The sequence below is a fragment of the Salmo salar genome, chromosome 09, assembly GCF_965601325.2.
Source record: "Salmo salar chromosome 09, fSalSal1, whole genome shotgun sequence".
NCBI lineage: Eukaryota > Metazoa > Chordata > Actinopteri > Salmoniformes > Salmonidae > Salmo > Salmo salar.
The window spans coordinates 21,780,209-21,796,291 of record NC_138299.1 but is presented as its reverse complement, the minus strand read 5'-3'; the positions used below and the strand labels follow the sequence as shown (position 1 = coordinate 21,796,291).

The following is a 16,083-nucleotide window of genomic DNA, read 5'->3' as shown; positions in this document are numbered from 1 at the left end:
GACTAAGACTCGGATCTCATTGCATTCTGAGCATCACTAATACTGTACGTACGTGTTGAGTTAACCTGTCCTCCACACCAACCAGTTTGAGGGACTCCAGCGATTCTCCACAGGACCAGTCCAGTGTGCCACGGTGAATGGTGGGAAAAGGGCTCCAGTGCAGTGGAGATGTGAGATGTGCAGGATTATGCACATGGCGTTTCAGACTCAATAGTACATTGTCCCTGTGCTCAACAGAATCGCCATCCACTAGTCAAAGGTGGGGGGTGTAGATGAGGTCATCTCTGCAGGAGTGTTCTGCCGTGAGACGCCATCTGGCAGGAATATCAAAATTCTGCAGGTTATGGTCCTGCAGAATTCGACCTGGAATTTACTTGGTCCTGCAGGAATTGCCATATCTTGCAGAAATGTAAAAATCCTGCAGGTTTCGGTCCTGCAGGATTCCTGCAGTAATTGTCATGTTTGTGCAGGATTTTCAACATTTCTGCAGGACAATCCTGCAGGAACATCGGGGACTTTTCCTGCAGGGTTGTGTCAATGCTACAGGATTACTACAGGACCCAAAAAGTTGAATTCCTGCAGGATTCCTGTAGGACTTATTTGTAAGGGAAATCCTGCTGGACAAGGCAATCTGCTCAATAAGTGATAAAGCCAACAATTCTGTCACCCAGCATTAGTCTATGTGTGATAAAACTGTATAAAGGGTTTCAATTAAGTCCTACATTTACTTTATTGGGTTCATTTTAGTTTCCGTCTCTGGACAATCATTTGATCTTAAAAACGAAAGAGAGAAAGTTATTTAATAGCTTGTGTGGATACTATATGATCAATAAACATAGCTGTTTAGGTTAAACTAATATACAGTGAGTAGGGCTACAGTTTACCTCCACTTCAATTTCCAGAATTGGCTGTCTTCCAGTGAAGGTCATGTAATGGGGCTATTGGATGGTTGAGCAGGTGGCTGTGGTATTTTACAGGGCATTTATTTCATAGAAATAAACAAAACATGAACAGGGTAATTAACACTTAGTTTACATGAAACACAACCATAATCAAATGCAAAAACAAAAACATGAGTAAAGTAAAAAAATATATATACAGGACCAGTCAAAAGTTTGGACACAGCTACTCATTCTAGGGTTTTTCTAGATTTTTTTGCTATTTTATACATTGTAGAATAATAGTGAAGACATCAAAACGCATGCAGTAGCCAAGTGTTAAACAAATCAAAATATATTTATACTTCAGATTCTTCAAAGTATCCACGCTTTTCCTTGATGACAGCTTTGCACACTCTTGGCATTCTCTCAACCAGCTTCACCTGGAATGCTTTCCCAACAGTCTTGAAGGAGTTCCCACATATGCTGAGCACTTGTTGGATGCTTTTCCTTCACTCTGCGGTCCAACTCATCCCAAACCATCTCAATTGTGGTTGTGGAGGCCAGGTCATCTGATGCAGCACTCCATCACTCTCCATCTTGGTCAAATAGCCCATACACAGCCTGGAGATGTGTGGGGTCATTGTCCTGTTGAAAAACAAATGATAGTCCCACTAAGCGTAAACCAGATGGGATGGCGTATTGCTGCAGAATCCCGCGGTAGCGATGCTGGTTAAGTGTGCCTTAAATTTTAAGTAAATCACAGACAGTGTCACCAGAAAAGCACCCCCACACCAACACACCTCCTCCTCCATGCTTCACGGTGGGAACTATATATGCGGAGATCATCCGTTCACCTTGTCTGCATCTCACAAAGACACACCGGTTGGAACCAAAAATCTCACATTTGGACTCATCAGACCAAAGGACAAATTTCCACCGGTCTAATGTCCATTGCTCGTGTTTTTTTTGCTAATTTATTAAAAATAAAGAAAAAAAATAACTAATGTGAATAAGTATTCAGACCCTTTGATATGAGACTTGAAATTGAGCTCAGGTAAATCCTGTTTCAATTGATCATCCTTGAGATGTTTCTACAACTTGTGTGGTTACCATGTGTGGTAAATTCAATTTATTGGACATGATTAGGAAAGGTACACACCTGTCTATATAAGGTCCCACAGTTGACAATGCATGTCATAGCAAAAACGAAGCCATGAGGTCGAAGGAATTGTCCGTAGAGCTCCAAGACAGGATTGTGTCGAAGCACAGATCTGGAGAAGGGTACCAAAACATTTCTGCAGCATTGAAGGTCCCCAAGAACACAGTGGCCTCCATCATTCTTAAATGGAAGAAGTTTGGAACCACCAAGACTCATCCTAAAGATGGCCGCCTGGCCAAACTGAGCAATCGGAGGAGAAGGGCCTTGGTCAGGGAGGTGACCAAGAACCCAATGGTCACTCTGACAGAGCTCCAGAGTTCCTCTGTGGAGATGGCAGAACCTTCCAGAAGGACAACCATCTCTGCAGCACTCCACCAATCAGGCCTTCATGGTAGAGTGGCCAAATGGAAGCCACTCCTCAGTAAAAGGCACATGAATTCCAAGTGTCTTGTCTGGAGGAAACCTGGTGAAGCATGGTGGTGGCAGCATAATGCTGTGGCAGGGACTTGGAGACTAGTCAGGATTGAGGGAAAGATGAATGGAGCAAAGTACAGAGAGTTCCTTGATAAAAACCTGCTCCAGAGCACTCAGGACCTCAGACTTGGGCAAAGGTTCACCTTCCTACAGGACAACGACCCTGAGCCAAGAAAACACAGGAGTGGCTTCGGGACAAGTCTCTGAATGTCCTTGAGTGACCCAGCCAGAGCTTGGACTTGAACCCGATCGAACATCTCTGGAGAGACCTGACAGCGCTTGTGAGGATCTGCAGAGAAGAATAGGATTAACTACCCAAATACATGTGTGCCAAGCTTGTAGCGTCATACCCAAGAAGACTCGAGGATGTAATTGCTGACAAAGGTGCTTCAACAAAGTACTGATTAAAGGGTCTGAATACTTATGTAAATAGGATATTTCTGTTTTATTTTTTGTTTTTTTGCAAAAATGTCTTAAAACTTATTTTGGATTTTGTCATTATGGGGTATTGTGTGTAGATTGATGAGGGGAAAAAAGAATATAATCCATTTTAGAATAAGGCTGTAACGTAACAAATTGTGTAAAAAATTAAGGGATCTGAATACTTTCCCGAATTCATGTCCACATCCCAGCACAACTATATAAACCTAGCCTCAACCCCTAACCCAACCCCAATTTTAACCCTAACCCTGGCTTTATTTCCACTCCTGGCTCAAACCTAACCCTAACCCAGCTTAACGGCCACATCCTGGCTCAAACTTTACTCTAACCTCAACCCTAGCCATAACCCTAACTTTGTTTCCACATCTTGGCTCAACCCTAACCTTCAACATCTTGGCTCAGCTCAACCCTAACTCTAACCCTAGCCTAAAGGTTAGGGTGGAGGTTGGAGTTAAGGTTGAGCTGGGATGTGGACAAGAAGTTAGGGCTAGGGTTATGGCTAGGGTTGAGCCAAGATGTGCAAATGAAGCAAGGTTTAGACTCATTTTAGGGTTGAGCCGGAAGTGGACATGAAGCTAGGGTTAGCGATAGAGATAAGCACAGGTAGCACGAGGGCTGTGGGTGCGACCGCCCTAGGGCCCACGCACCTACGGGGCCCATAAGGAGCCCCATGTTCCTGGAGATTTTTAACCCAACATTGGAAAAATGCAACACTTCCTAAATTGCATCCTGTACAGGTCCTAAACTCAAAAGTAATGTCCAACACTACATAATGCATCTCTTTAGCTCCAGATGCACTGTATCTCTCAGTAGTATTTGTAGTGTGTTGGTATGATTATTGTGGCATCAGTAGCCTCTGAAAGCTAAACTTGTCCACCGAGACCATACTGGTCACCTACACAAGCATTTGTTGTAGGCCATCCATACAAGTAAATATTTTTTCCTGTCTTCTTTAAAATGTAGAAAAAATTTAATTGAGAAACAAATATTCTGTGTCAGAGCTAGAGGTAGTTTTGTAAGTGTTGCAAAAACATAACATTGAGCTTAAAGGGTTGACAAACTGAGACCTTGAGCCACATTCATATATTGATAGACAAGTTAGAGAGACTGTTTTCCGTCCAAATTCTGCAAATATGGACAACCAAATACTTTAAGAGTAACTGATGTTCCCTCTACACACTAAAATAACAATATATATATATATATATATACACTGCTCAAAAAAATAAAGGGAACACTTAAACAACACAATGTAACTCCAAGTCAATCACACTTCTGTGAAATCAAACTGTCCACTTAGGAAGCAACACTGATTGACAATAAATGTCACATGCTGTTGTGCAAATGGAATAGACAACAGGTGGAAATTATAGGCAATTAGCAAGACACCCCCAATAAAGGAGTGGTTCTGCAGGTGGGGACCACAGACCACTTCTCAGTTCCTATGCTTCCTGGCTGATGTTTTGGTCACTTTTGAATGCTGGCGGTGCTTTCACTCTAGTGGTAGCATGAGACGGAGTCTACAACCCACACAAGTGGCTCAGGTAGTGGAGCTCATCCAGGATGGCACATCAATGCGAGCTGTGGCAAGAAGGTTTGCTGTGTCTGTCAGCGTAGTGTCCAGAGCATGGAGGCGCTACCAGGAGACAGGCCAGTACATCAGGAGACGTGGAGGAGGCCGTAGGAGGGCAACAACCCAGCAGCAGGACCGCTACCTCCGCCTTTGTGCAAGGAGGAGGAGGAGAAGCACTGCCAGAGCCCTGCAAAATGACCTCCAGCAGGCCACAAATGTGCATGTGTCTGCTCAAACGGTCAGAAACAGACTCCATGAGGGTGGTATGAGGGCCCGACGTCCACAGGTGGGGGTTGTGCTTACAGCCCAACACCGTGCAGGACGTTTGGCATTTGCCAGAGAACACCAAGATTGGCAAATTCGCCACTGGCACCCTGTGCTCTTCACAGATGAAAGAAGGTTCACACTGAGCACGTGACAGACGTGACAGAGTCTGGAGATGCCGTGGAGAACGTTCTGCTGCCTGCAACATCCTCCAGCATGACCGGTTTGGCGGTGGGTCAGTCATGGTGTGGGGTGGTATTTCTTTGGGGGGCCGCACAGCCCTCCATGTGCTCGCCAGAGGTAGCCTGACTGCCATTAGGTACCGAGGTGAGATCCTCAGACCCCTTGTGAGACCATATGCTGGTGCGGTTGGCCCTGGGTTCCTCCTAATGCAAGACAATGCTAGACCTCATGTGCCTGGAGTGTGTCAGCAGTTCCTGCAAGAGGAAGGCATTGATGCTATGGACTGGCCCGCCCGTTCCCCAGACCTGAATCCAATTGAGCACATCTGGGACATCATGTCTCGCTCCATCCACCAACGCCACGTTGCACCACAGACTGTCCAGGAGTTGGCGGATGCTTTAGTCCAGGTCTGAGAGGAGATCCCTCAGGAGACCATCCGCCACCTCATCAGGAGCATGCCTAGGCATTGTAGGGAGGTCATACAGGCACGTGGAGGCCACACACACTACTGAGCCTCATTTTGACTTGTTTTAAAGACATTACATCAAAGTTGGATCAGCCTGTAGTGTGGTTTTCCACTTTAATTTTGAGTGTGACTCCAAATCCAGACCTCCATGGGTTGATAAATTGGATTTCCATTGATTATTTTTGTGTGATTTTGTTGTCAGCACATTCAACTATGTAAAGAAAAAAGTATTTAATAAGATTATTTATTTCATTCAGATCTAGGATGTGTTGTTTAAGTGTTCACTTTATTTTTTTGAGCAGTATATATATACACCACCGTTCAAAAGTTTGGGGTCACTTAGAAATGTCCTTGTTTTTGAAAGAAAAGCACACTTTTTGTCCATTAAAATATTTCTCACATGGAATAGCCTTAATTTCTCAGAACAAGAATAGACTGACGAGTTTCAGAAGAAAGATCTTTGTTTCTGGCCATTTTGAGTCTGTAATCGAACCCACATATGCTGATGCTCCAGATACTCAACTAGTCTAAAAAAGGCCAGTTTTATTGCTTCTTTAATCAGAACAACAGTTTTCAGCTGTGCTAACATAATTGTTAAAGGGTTTTCTAATGATCAATTCGCCTTTTAAAATGATAAACTTGGATTAGCTAACACAGTGTGCCATTGGAACACAGGAGTGATGGTTGCTGATAATGTGCCTCTGTACGCCTATGTAGATATTCCATTAAAAATCATCAGTTTCCAGCTATAATGGTCATTTACAACATTAACAATGTCTACACTGTATTTCTGATCAATTTGATGTTATTTTAACGCACAAAAAATTGCTTTTCTTCCAAAAACAAAGACATTTCAAAGTGACCCAAAACTTTTGAACGGTAGTCCACATGCAAATTCTTAAAGAGGTTGGTGTGGCTGAGGCATAAGACGTTGTGAACAATAATGAATAGGGGTGTAAACAAAGAAGAGCTCTCTAGAAAGTGTGAAAATCATTCAAGGGCATTTTATCCTACTTTTCTCCAAAGTGGGATAACAAGTTTATCAAATTTCAAAGAAACATAATTCCCCCATGTTTCCCCCAACTGCAGTGTATGATATACAATTTTGAAGCTCTGAGTCTGTACCTTTATAAATGTAAAAACGGTTTTCCCATTGAGTGCAATGTATTGACAAAAGCGTCAACCATGTGACACTTGTATTTTCAAATTGAATGCAATGTATTGACATAAGCATCAATTTGTTAATGCTCATCTTTTCCAATTGACTTGAAATGTATTGACATAAGCGTTCATTGGTTGACACTCATCTTTTCCCATTGACCGCAATGTATTGACAAAAGCATCAACCATGTGACACAGATTTTCCCATTGAATGCCATGTATTGAAATAAGTGTCAATTAGTAGATGCTCATCTTTTCCCATTGGCACCGCAATGCCTGCTGGGAGCATGACCAATTGAAATATATTTGGGAAAAACTTGTCATGATGACGTTTTCCTATGATATGATGTTGCAAAATGTGACATGCGGGTTCGTTGCAATAGGCTCGGATGGAAAGGGGCGGTGTTTATTGATTAACAGTATTCATAATAAGTACACAAGTATATAATGTAAGCGAGACATCAAACACCCTTCATTAAGAAACAGTCTGCTTTGTGACTGATGTACTGCCACATTTTCACAACAATATTGGCGCCACCAGAACCGTGTTTCTGTATAAGCAAAGCGCAAGAGTTGCATCAACACGCCAAGAGAAAGCACTTTTTCAGCAGGATCATGATGGAAGGTCATGGTAAAGACAGAAGGATGACTAAACTGTGGATATTGACGTTACAGTTATGCGTTTAACCTGCATCTCACTGTCTGGATAAAAAGGATTCTCAACTTCTGCGCGTATTGGATTGCGGAGCTGGGTTTAGTCCTAAAGGGTTTTGAAGAAGGATTTATTTCCCTTTCCCTAATTTCATATTTCCTCATCATCCCATCACTGCTTGGAATAGCAGCTCTCTGATGAGAACAGGTTATTTTTCAAAGGCTACGAACCGATCTGTGGAAAAGAATGGCAACTTGGTTTACCTTTATCATCGCAATTGTTATAACGATTTTTACGCAGGTAATTTTACAGTTAAACTATTTTTGGAATCCTTCATGCCTGAATGTTGACACAGCAATAGTGTTGTAATGCACAATAAAATGGCATTTAATACGCCTAGAATAATTAATAATGTAAATGTTTGCAAAGCAATATTGTTTTATATGCATTAATTGATTATCCTCCTTTAGGTTCTGGGATCTGGTGTATTCGAGCTTGATCTTCATCAATTTCAGAATAATAGAAGTTTGCTGGCAAACGGCATAGCTTGCAGTCCAGCCTGTAGAACTTTTTTCCGAGTTTGCTTGAAGAACTACCAGACGATAGTGTCACCAGGTGACTGCTACTTCGGCAGTGTCGTTACACCTGTACTAGGCAACAACTCGTTCAGCGTCATGGAGGACGGCACGTTCACTAAACCTATTCGCCTGCCACTCACCCACTTTGCATGGCCGGTAAGACGTTATGCACTGCCTATAATTGAAGTGGTTGAGAATATACTGTATCTGCCTATTGATGCATGGAACAACGGTGTTTGCAATGAGATAGGTGGTGAAGAGCAGGTGGTGAAGAGCGTCCATAAGCATACATCCAAGGACTGCACTAGCCTATATGGATGTATATATTATGAAATAAGAGTGTATTAGATTTCATAACATGTTATTAGCCTAGTCTACACATATCGTTCAATATATATATATTTTTTTAAGTAACAAAAATATGTGCATCTGTACAAATTAAATAGTTTAAATGGTAGACCCTTATTTTTTTTCCACATGTCCTTCTAGGGTTCGTTTTCTCTAATCATTGAAGCATGGTATTCTCCTTCAGCGGATCTACCTGAAGGTGAGTAGTGCGCACCATACATGACCACCGCTAGGTTGCACTGTTACAGATGTTTGAAAAATGCTCCCTATGCCGTGGGTCGACAACAGGCGACCTGCGTGCCAAAACCAGCCCGCTAATCAATTTGTTTTGCTCCCCAAAGTTTTTGTAAAAAAAAAATAGGACTAGTATTTTAGTTTTTGGTTAAAAAAATACTGTAAAATCACCAGCAATTCAGCTAGAATTAGTTTAATTTAGGAAATATGTTCCCAAGTATTCCCACAAATTAAAAAAAGAAATATGTGATAGTGTCTCAATGTAATCAAGGTATAAAATGATTGTTATTATCAAATACAATCTCTTTTTGGACTGAGACCGACAAAAATTGCCCCACGGCTGGATCTAGTTGCCTACCCCTGCCCTACGCACTAGAATTATATAATTAAGTAGTATAAATACATGCAATTTATACAGACATTTTGCAGTTACATAAAACTTGGAAATGTGAACGTGTTGATGTCCATGTGTCAGGATGAGTTACGTGCAACAGAGCACTTCTTTTATGCTCTGTCTTCAACACAATCGCACTTCCTTTGGTTTATTTTAAGCGTGGGAAAGTGTGCAAGTCTTAAGTGAGGATATCTAAACCTTGCCAAAAGCCTCTGACGGCCTTTCCTGTATTTTACACCTTTTTGCTCCCTTTGGAAGGAGAATAATGGGTTGAAAATGTTTTGCTGACAAAAAGGAATAGGACATTTCAATCACAGTACACTTAAACTATTTGAAAGAATAGCGCACAGGCCTTGATGAACCATATATACAAAAGTATGTGGACACCCCTTCAAATTAGTGGATTCGGCTATTTCAGCCATACCCGTTGCTGACAGGTGTATACAATCAAGCACACAGCCATGCAGTCTCCATAGACAAACATTGGCATAGAAATGGCCTTACTGAAGAGCTCAGTGACCTTCAACATGACACCGTCATGGGATGCCACCTTTCCAACAAGTCAGTTCGTCAGATTTCTGCCCTGCTAGAGTTGCCCCAGTCAACTGCAAGTGCTGTTATTGTGAAGTGGAAACATCGAGAAGCAACAATGGCTCAGCTGCGGAATGGTAGGTCACGCAAGCTCACAGAACGGGACCGCCTGTCCTCGGTTGCAACACTCACTACCGAGTCCCAAACTGCCTCTGGAAGCAACGTCAGTACAAGAACTGTTCGTCAGGAGCTTCATGGAATGGGTTTCCATTGCCGAGCAGCCACACACAAGCCTAAGATCACCATGCGCAATGCCAAGCGTCGGCTGTAGTGGTGTAAAGTTCGCTGCCATTGGACTCTGGAGCAGTGGAAACCTGTTCTCTGGAGTGATGAATCATGCTTCACCACCTGGCAGTCCAACGGACGAATCTGGGTTCGGTGCATGCCATTAGAACGCTACCTGCACCAATGCATAATGCCAACTGTAAAGTCTGATGGAGGAGGAATAATGGTCTGGGGCTGTTTTTCATGGTTCGGGCTAGGCCCCTTAGTTCCAGTGAAGGGAAATTTTAACGCTACAGCATACAATGACATTCTAGACGATTCTGTGCTTCCAGCTCTGTGGCAACAGTTTGGGGAAGGCCCTTTCCTGTTCCAGCATGACAATGCCCCCGTGCACAAAGCGAGGTCCATACAGAAATGGTTTGTTGAGATCGGTGTGGAAGAACTTGACTGGCCTGCCCAGAGCTATGACCTCAACCCCATCTAGCACCTTTGGGATAAATTGGAACGCTGACTGCGAGCCAGGCCTAATTGCCAAACATCAGTGCTCGACCTCAGTAATGCTCGTGGCTTAATGGAAGCAAGTCCCCGCAGCAATGTTCCAACATCTAGTGGAAAGCCTTCCCAGAAGAGTGGAGGTTGTTATAGCAGCAAAGAGGGGACCAACTTCAAGGCCCATGATTTTGGAATGAGATGTTTGAGGAGCATGTGTCCACATACTTTTGGTCATGTAGTGTATATCATAAACTGAAAACTTGCATTAAATTTACTTTCTGTATATCCTATAGAGATAAATAATCCAAGACAACAATGTGCATTGTTTGTTTTGACCTTTTTAACAAGCATAGACTGTATGCATGCAATGACACCTATTTGATAAGGCAATGAAAAAAGAATGTTAGTCCACACTATCTTGACGGATTTGTTTTGTTCTCTATCCCCGCAGATACAAACAACCCTGCCTCATTGATTAGTTATTTTTCCATCCAAAGAAAGTTGGAAGTAGGGGATGAGTGGTCCCAGGATGTGCAGAGTGGGGGGCAGACGGAGTTAAGGTACTCATACCGGTTCATCTGCATTGAAAATTACTACGGGGACAGTTGTTCCAAAATATGTGCTCCAAGAGACGACCGTTTTGGCCACTACACCTGCAACCCTGAAGGGCAAATATCATGTCTACCGGGCTGGAAGGGACAATACTGCGAAGAATGTAAGCAATCAAGAGTGATATGTTCTGGGTTTCTGAAGCTTTTTCACATTATGTAGTAAAATGATATTTCTCAAATTAGGCCTATTTGCAAAATGGGTTCTATCGTGTGAAGATGCTGCTGCTGTAGAACGGCTTGGATCATATTTGTATTTTGGAGTGACAAGGATGAGCGACTAAAAACTGTAGCTCCCTCCCAACCCAACCCCTCCATCCCTAGATATTTTACAATTTTGGCCACGTGGGTAGAATAATCCTGGGTAGCGTTGTGGAAAAGCAGCACGCGCCGAGTTAATCGCAGCATTATTATCTGCCACGCGCCACTAAATTGAGGTCTATTTTGTTGAGCGGGAGGGCAGCAGCTGCAAACAGGGTTCTAACAGCCTACGGACAACAATGGGGCAGCTGTCCTCTTTTGAGAGCAAGCATCTGCTCAGGCTTAACCAGCCGTTAAACACTAGTCTTGTAACCATGCAAAATCAATGTCACATACAACACAACACAGAAGCAGCAAATGAAGGTTTCTTTATAAATATACAGGTAACAGGTTTGATGCTACAACAGTGGAAATGTGATTCCTAATCCAAACCAGAAGTTTATGATGTATTGTTGAATGAGTTGACAAAAAACGAAGTTCATGTTTTGTCTCAATTTTATATGCAGCAATATGCCTCAAAGGGTGCAGCAAAAATAATGGAAATTGCTCAAGGCCAGGAGACTGTGTGTAAGTATACAATAGTCATTTTAGTGTGTGTGTTTACATGCATGCTTGCCTGCATGTGTATATGCCTGCATGTGTGTATGCACACAGTGCTAAAAGTGTTGTGTTTTTTCTGTGACAGATGCAGAGAGGGCTGGCAGGGAACCTTCTGTGATGAGTGTAAGAGACATCCGTCCTGTAAACACGGTACCTGTCAGCAGCCCTGGCAGTGCACCTGCAAAGAGGGCTGGGGAGGCCTCCTCTGTGACCAAGGTCAGTGTCTCAGGCTCCTCTGGGTCCTGCTGTGAAACAATACAGAAGTACAGCAGAAAACACAGGACATCCTATATGACAGTAGAAATATGCCATGTTCCTATGATATTGCAAGAACAAGAGTCATCAGGCGTTCTGATTATGAAAGGAGAAGAGTGGCGGGGAGTAACTGTTTTTCATATAAACATTTGTCCAGTGGTGTAAAGTACTTAAGTAAAAATACTTTAAAGTACTACTTAAGTAGTTCTTTGGGGTATCTGTACTTTACTTTAATATTTATATTTTTGACAACGTTTTACTTTTACTTCACTACATTCCTAAAGAAAATATTGTATTTTTTCATCCATACATTTTCCCTGACACCCAAAAGTACTTGTTACATTTTGAATGCTTAGCAGGACAGGAAAATGGTCAATTTCATACACTTATCAAGAGAACATCCCTGGTCATCCCTACTGCCTCTGATCTGGCGGACTCACTAAACACAAATGCATCGTTTGTAAATTATGTCTGAGTGTTGCAGTGTACCCCTGGCTATCCGCCAATACATTATTTTTTTGAATGTGCTCTCTGGTTTGCTTAATATAAGGAATTTGAAATGGTTTATACTTTTACGTTTACTTTTGATACGTAAGCACATTTTAGCAATTCCATTTACTTGTGATACTTAAGTATGTTTAAAACCAAGTAGTATTTTGCTGGGTGACTTTCACTTTTACTTCAGTCATTTTTTATTAAGGTATCTTTACTTTTACTCAAGTATGACAATTGGGTACTTTTTCCATCACTGCATTTGTTCACAGATCTGAACTATTGTACCCATCACAAGCCGTGTCATAACGGGGCCACCTGTATGAACACGGGCCAGGGGAGCTACACCTGTACCTGCCAGCCGGGCTTCACAGGGGACACGTGTGACAGCGAGGTCAGGGAGTGCGACAGCCAGCCCTGTCGGAATGGAGGCCTATGCTTGGTAAGCCCGGAAAGCCTATCCATTTCCCACAACACACAGCACACACAGGCTTTCCTGTTTTTGTTTTTCCTCTATCCATGTCTCTGGGCCAGTATAGAAAAATGCAACAGACAGAGCAACAGCCAGATCGTTGACCCAGTTCAGACTCTCTCTCCTGTTAATGAATGTCATTCAAACTGGGGCAAAGGAGGCATGATGAGATAATAATGTGGAGTCGCAAAGGCATCGAAATGAGAAGCACAGCAACAAACCTACAGTACAGTGATCTTTGCTGGAATTGTTTCCTATGACAGTGGGCTGTGATAACCTCTGACTCTTTGTGGCCCACAGGACCTTGAGAACGGCTATAGGTGTGCATGCACGCAGGGGTACGAGGGGACGCACTGCGAGCACAGAATGCTGACTTGTGCCGATTCACCCTGCTTCCATGGGAATTGCAGAGAAAGGGACAAAGGGCGGAGCTACATGTGCGAGTGCCCAGGGGGCTTCACTGGACTCAATTGTGAGAAGAAAGTGGACAAATGCACCTCCCTGCCCTGTACAAACGGTATGTGATCGTTTCCACTCTTTCTACATCTCAATAACAAGAACTGTCTGATTTATTTTGTACACTGTCAGTTAAAAGCACTTACTCAAACAGATCCATTTGGAATGTTCTCTCTAGAGACATCTGCATTAGAGCTAACTTAAAGTGATTGTGATGTGCGCTGATAACACTGGTCTGCTCTATTCAGGTGGACGTTGTGTTATTCACGGCACCACACGCTGGTGCAGCTGCCGCTCAGGCTTTACTGGCCCACGCTGCGAGATCAACATCAACGAGTGTTCCATGAACCCCTGCGCCAACGGAGCCACCTGCATGGACCGCATCAACGACTACACCTGTATCTGCCCCCTGGGCTACACCGGCCGCAACTGTGACAAGCCCACTGACCGCTGTGCCCCCAAACCCTGCCTGAACGGTGGGACCTGTACCGACGGGGCCAAAGGCCAGCCTGCTGCCTGCACCTGCCCAGCCCACTTCAGCGGCCCCCAGTGCCAGTACTACGATGTGCCTTTACTCATCCCCCCCAGCCCCAGCCCCAGCCGTGTCAGAGAGCCCCTAGACAGGCTCCACTGGGCAGCCATCTGTCTGGGTGTGGGCATGGTGGTGCTCCTGGTGCTGATCTGCATGGCGGCCATGGTCCTGCGCCACATCCAGCAGCAGAGGAAAAGGAAGAAGGACTCAGAGTCCATGAACAACCTATCAGACGTCCAGAAGGAGAACCTCATATCTGACCTGCAGCTGAAGAACATCAACAAAAAGCTGGACCTGGACCTGGAAGTGGATTGTCTCAGGGAGAAGTCCCAAAACCATAAACACATCAACTACCACTTGGACTACAAAACCTCCAAGGAGTACAAGGATGAACCATCAGAAGAGGATAAAGATGACAACTGTAAAAAGATGATAGAGGAGAAAATGCCATTGACTACAAAGTACAGGTAAGTTCCCATTGGGGACAGACGACAATTCAATGTCTATTCCACGTTGGTACTGAAATGACATGGAAACAACATTGATTCAAACCAGTGTGTGCCCCGTGGGTTGAAATGCTGCTTGCAGATGACAACCTGGAGATATTTGGACCTACTTCCTGTCCTCCAGTGTTTGATAAATGATAGTGGTTGAGTGTTGACATGTTTTACTTTTCATTTACAGCGAAAGGCCGGAGTGTAGGATATCAACGATATGTTCTCCAAGAGATTCAATGTACCAGTCTGTGTTTGTGATAGCAGAGGAGAAGAATGAATGCGTCATAGCAACTGAGGTAAGCTTTTATTTTCACATTTCCTCTGAACATGTTCCTGCAACTCTTGACACCATGTCATTAACAGTTATCAATCAGCAATGCAAAAGTTGATCAAGGTTTCCATTACATTGCTCCAGTGATTAAACTGGTTTCCTTTTTTTCTTCTCCTAGGTATAATACATGGATGGTATCAGACATTCTGAAGAATGGATATCTTCTGGACTGTTTACAGGTGTAGAAATAGATGGGGTTTATTTAACCGCAAAGTGCTGCTCTTGAAAACTTGATAACTGGACCGATCCTGTGTGCTCTATGAATGCAATAAAATGTAAGGACTGAACACACTGTAATAGAGAAATAATGTGGGCTTTTGGACATTTCACCCGCAGTGTGTACTGACAGATTCAGCCCCTTGACAGAACGTCCCACTATATCCAAGGGAAACAGGCCTGTGTTAATGCCAGCATGCCCATCAGCAGGATGAGAGGGCTCTGTCTGGAGATACTCCACCTTATTGTGATAATCAGCAACCAACCAATCAACTTACTGCCCAACAAGCCTATGGAAGGAGCCAGCTACTTCCATTTCTCTACCCTGGTGAAGTGCTATATAATAAGGCAGACTTTGTTTAATAAACCTTCAAGGAGAGAATAAAAACGTCTGGAAACGGTTCATTTTATGAGAATATTTGAGACCCAGGCCTATGTCAATTTTGTAAATGAATTGGGGTTTTTTTTAATTAAAAACTTTGATAAATCATGTATGCATCACGAATCATAGAGCCTTAAGTGTGGGTTAAAGAGCTAAATTGGTGCCCAGCTTCTTCTTGGATCCAGTGCACAACAAAAATGAAGGGAAAATACTTAAGAGAAAACAACTGATGCAATACACGATGCAGTGCCAGGGGTGTTCAAGAAGAAATATTGACTTGTTATTATGCAACATTGCCCAGAAATGAAGACAAAGAAAAACAAAAGTGACTATCATACCAAGGACGCCTTTAATTAGAATTGACTTCACTGAACCAATAATGTTATTTTTAAGATTAGTATTTCACTAGTTATTTAAATATTTCGAAGCACTGGTCTTTCTATGTTTTATAAGATTATTTTGTATATAATGTATATTTATAAATGTAGAAGTCTCTGTACAACTGTTTTTTTATTTGATGCCCAAAAAGTTGAATACATTTTTTAATGTTGTGATTGTTGTTTTTTAAAACAATGAAAAAATATCTGGTACACTGTTGTTTGTTGGTTTCATGTTGAGTATAATTGGTCAACTATAAAGCTATAAATTTGCCTAGATATTGGAATGATCAAGAACCTTCAGTTGAAATCCACCACCTGTTGTGGAAATGGCTTCATTGTCTAGATGATGTATGACCTTGTAGCAGTTATAATAATCACAGAGGTGAGAGGCATGTGTGTCAATGTGATGTTAAATCAATGTGCTCGCAATCATTCAGTGGACAGTTTTGTATGTGACAGCAATGTGTGAAATATGGACAAAGTTA

General features: G+C 42.8%; 1 protein-coding gene across 1 annotated transcript; it reads left to right on the top strand.

Annotated features, from left to right (window-relative positions):
- The first annotated feature begins 6,934 nt into the window (after nt 1–6,934).
- Nucleotides 6,935–15,808, top strand: LOC106611070 (delta-like protein 4). Its single transcript, XM_014210929.3, has 11 exons — nt 6,935–7,554; nt 7,725–7,988; nt 8,322–8,379; nt 10,568–10,831; nt 11,492–11,552; nt 11,671–11,801; nt 12,605–12,774; nt 13,105–13,321; nt 13,509–14,259; nt 14,477–14,585; nt 14,739–15,808. The coding sequence occupies exons 1-11, from the start codon at nt 7,501–7,503 to the stop codon at nt 14,742–14,744; spliced, it is 2,085 nt and encodes a 694-aa protein (XP_014066404.2). The 5' UTR covers nt 6,935–7,500; the 3' UTR covers nt 14,745–15,808.
- Nucleotides 15,809–16,083: the final 275 nt, after the last annotated feature.

Coding starts and splice junctions, on each gene's coding strand:
- LOC106611070 (XM_014210929.3), top strand. CDS start 7,501: ATGGCAACTTGGTTTACCTTTATCATCGCAATTGTTATAACGATTTTT. Junction 8,380..10,567: donor TTCAGCGGATCTACCTGAAG/GTGAGTAGTGCG, acceptor CTATCCCCGCAG/ATACAAACAACCCTGCCTCA. Junction 11,802..12,604: donor AGGCCTCCTCTGTGACCAAG/GTCAGTGTCTCA, acceptor ATTTGTTCACAG/ATCTGAACTATTGTACCCAT.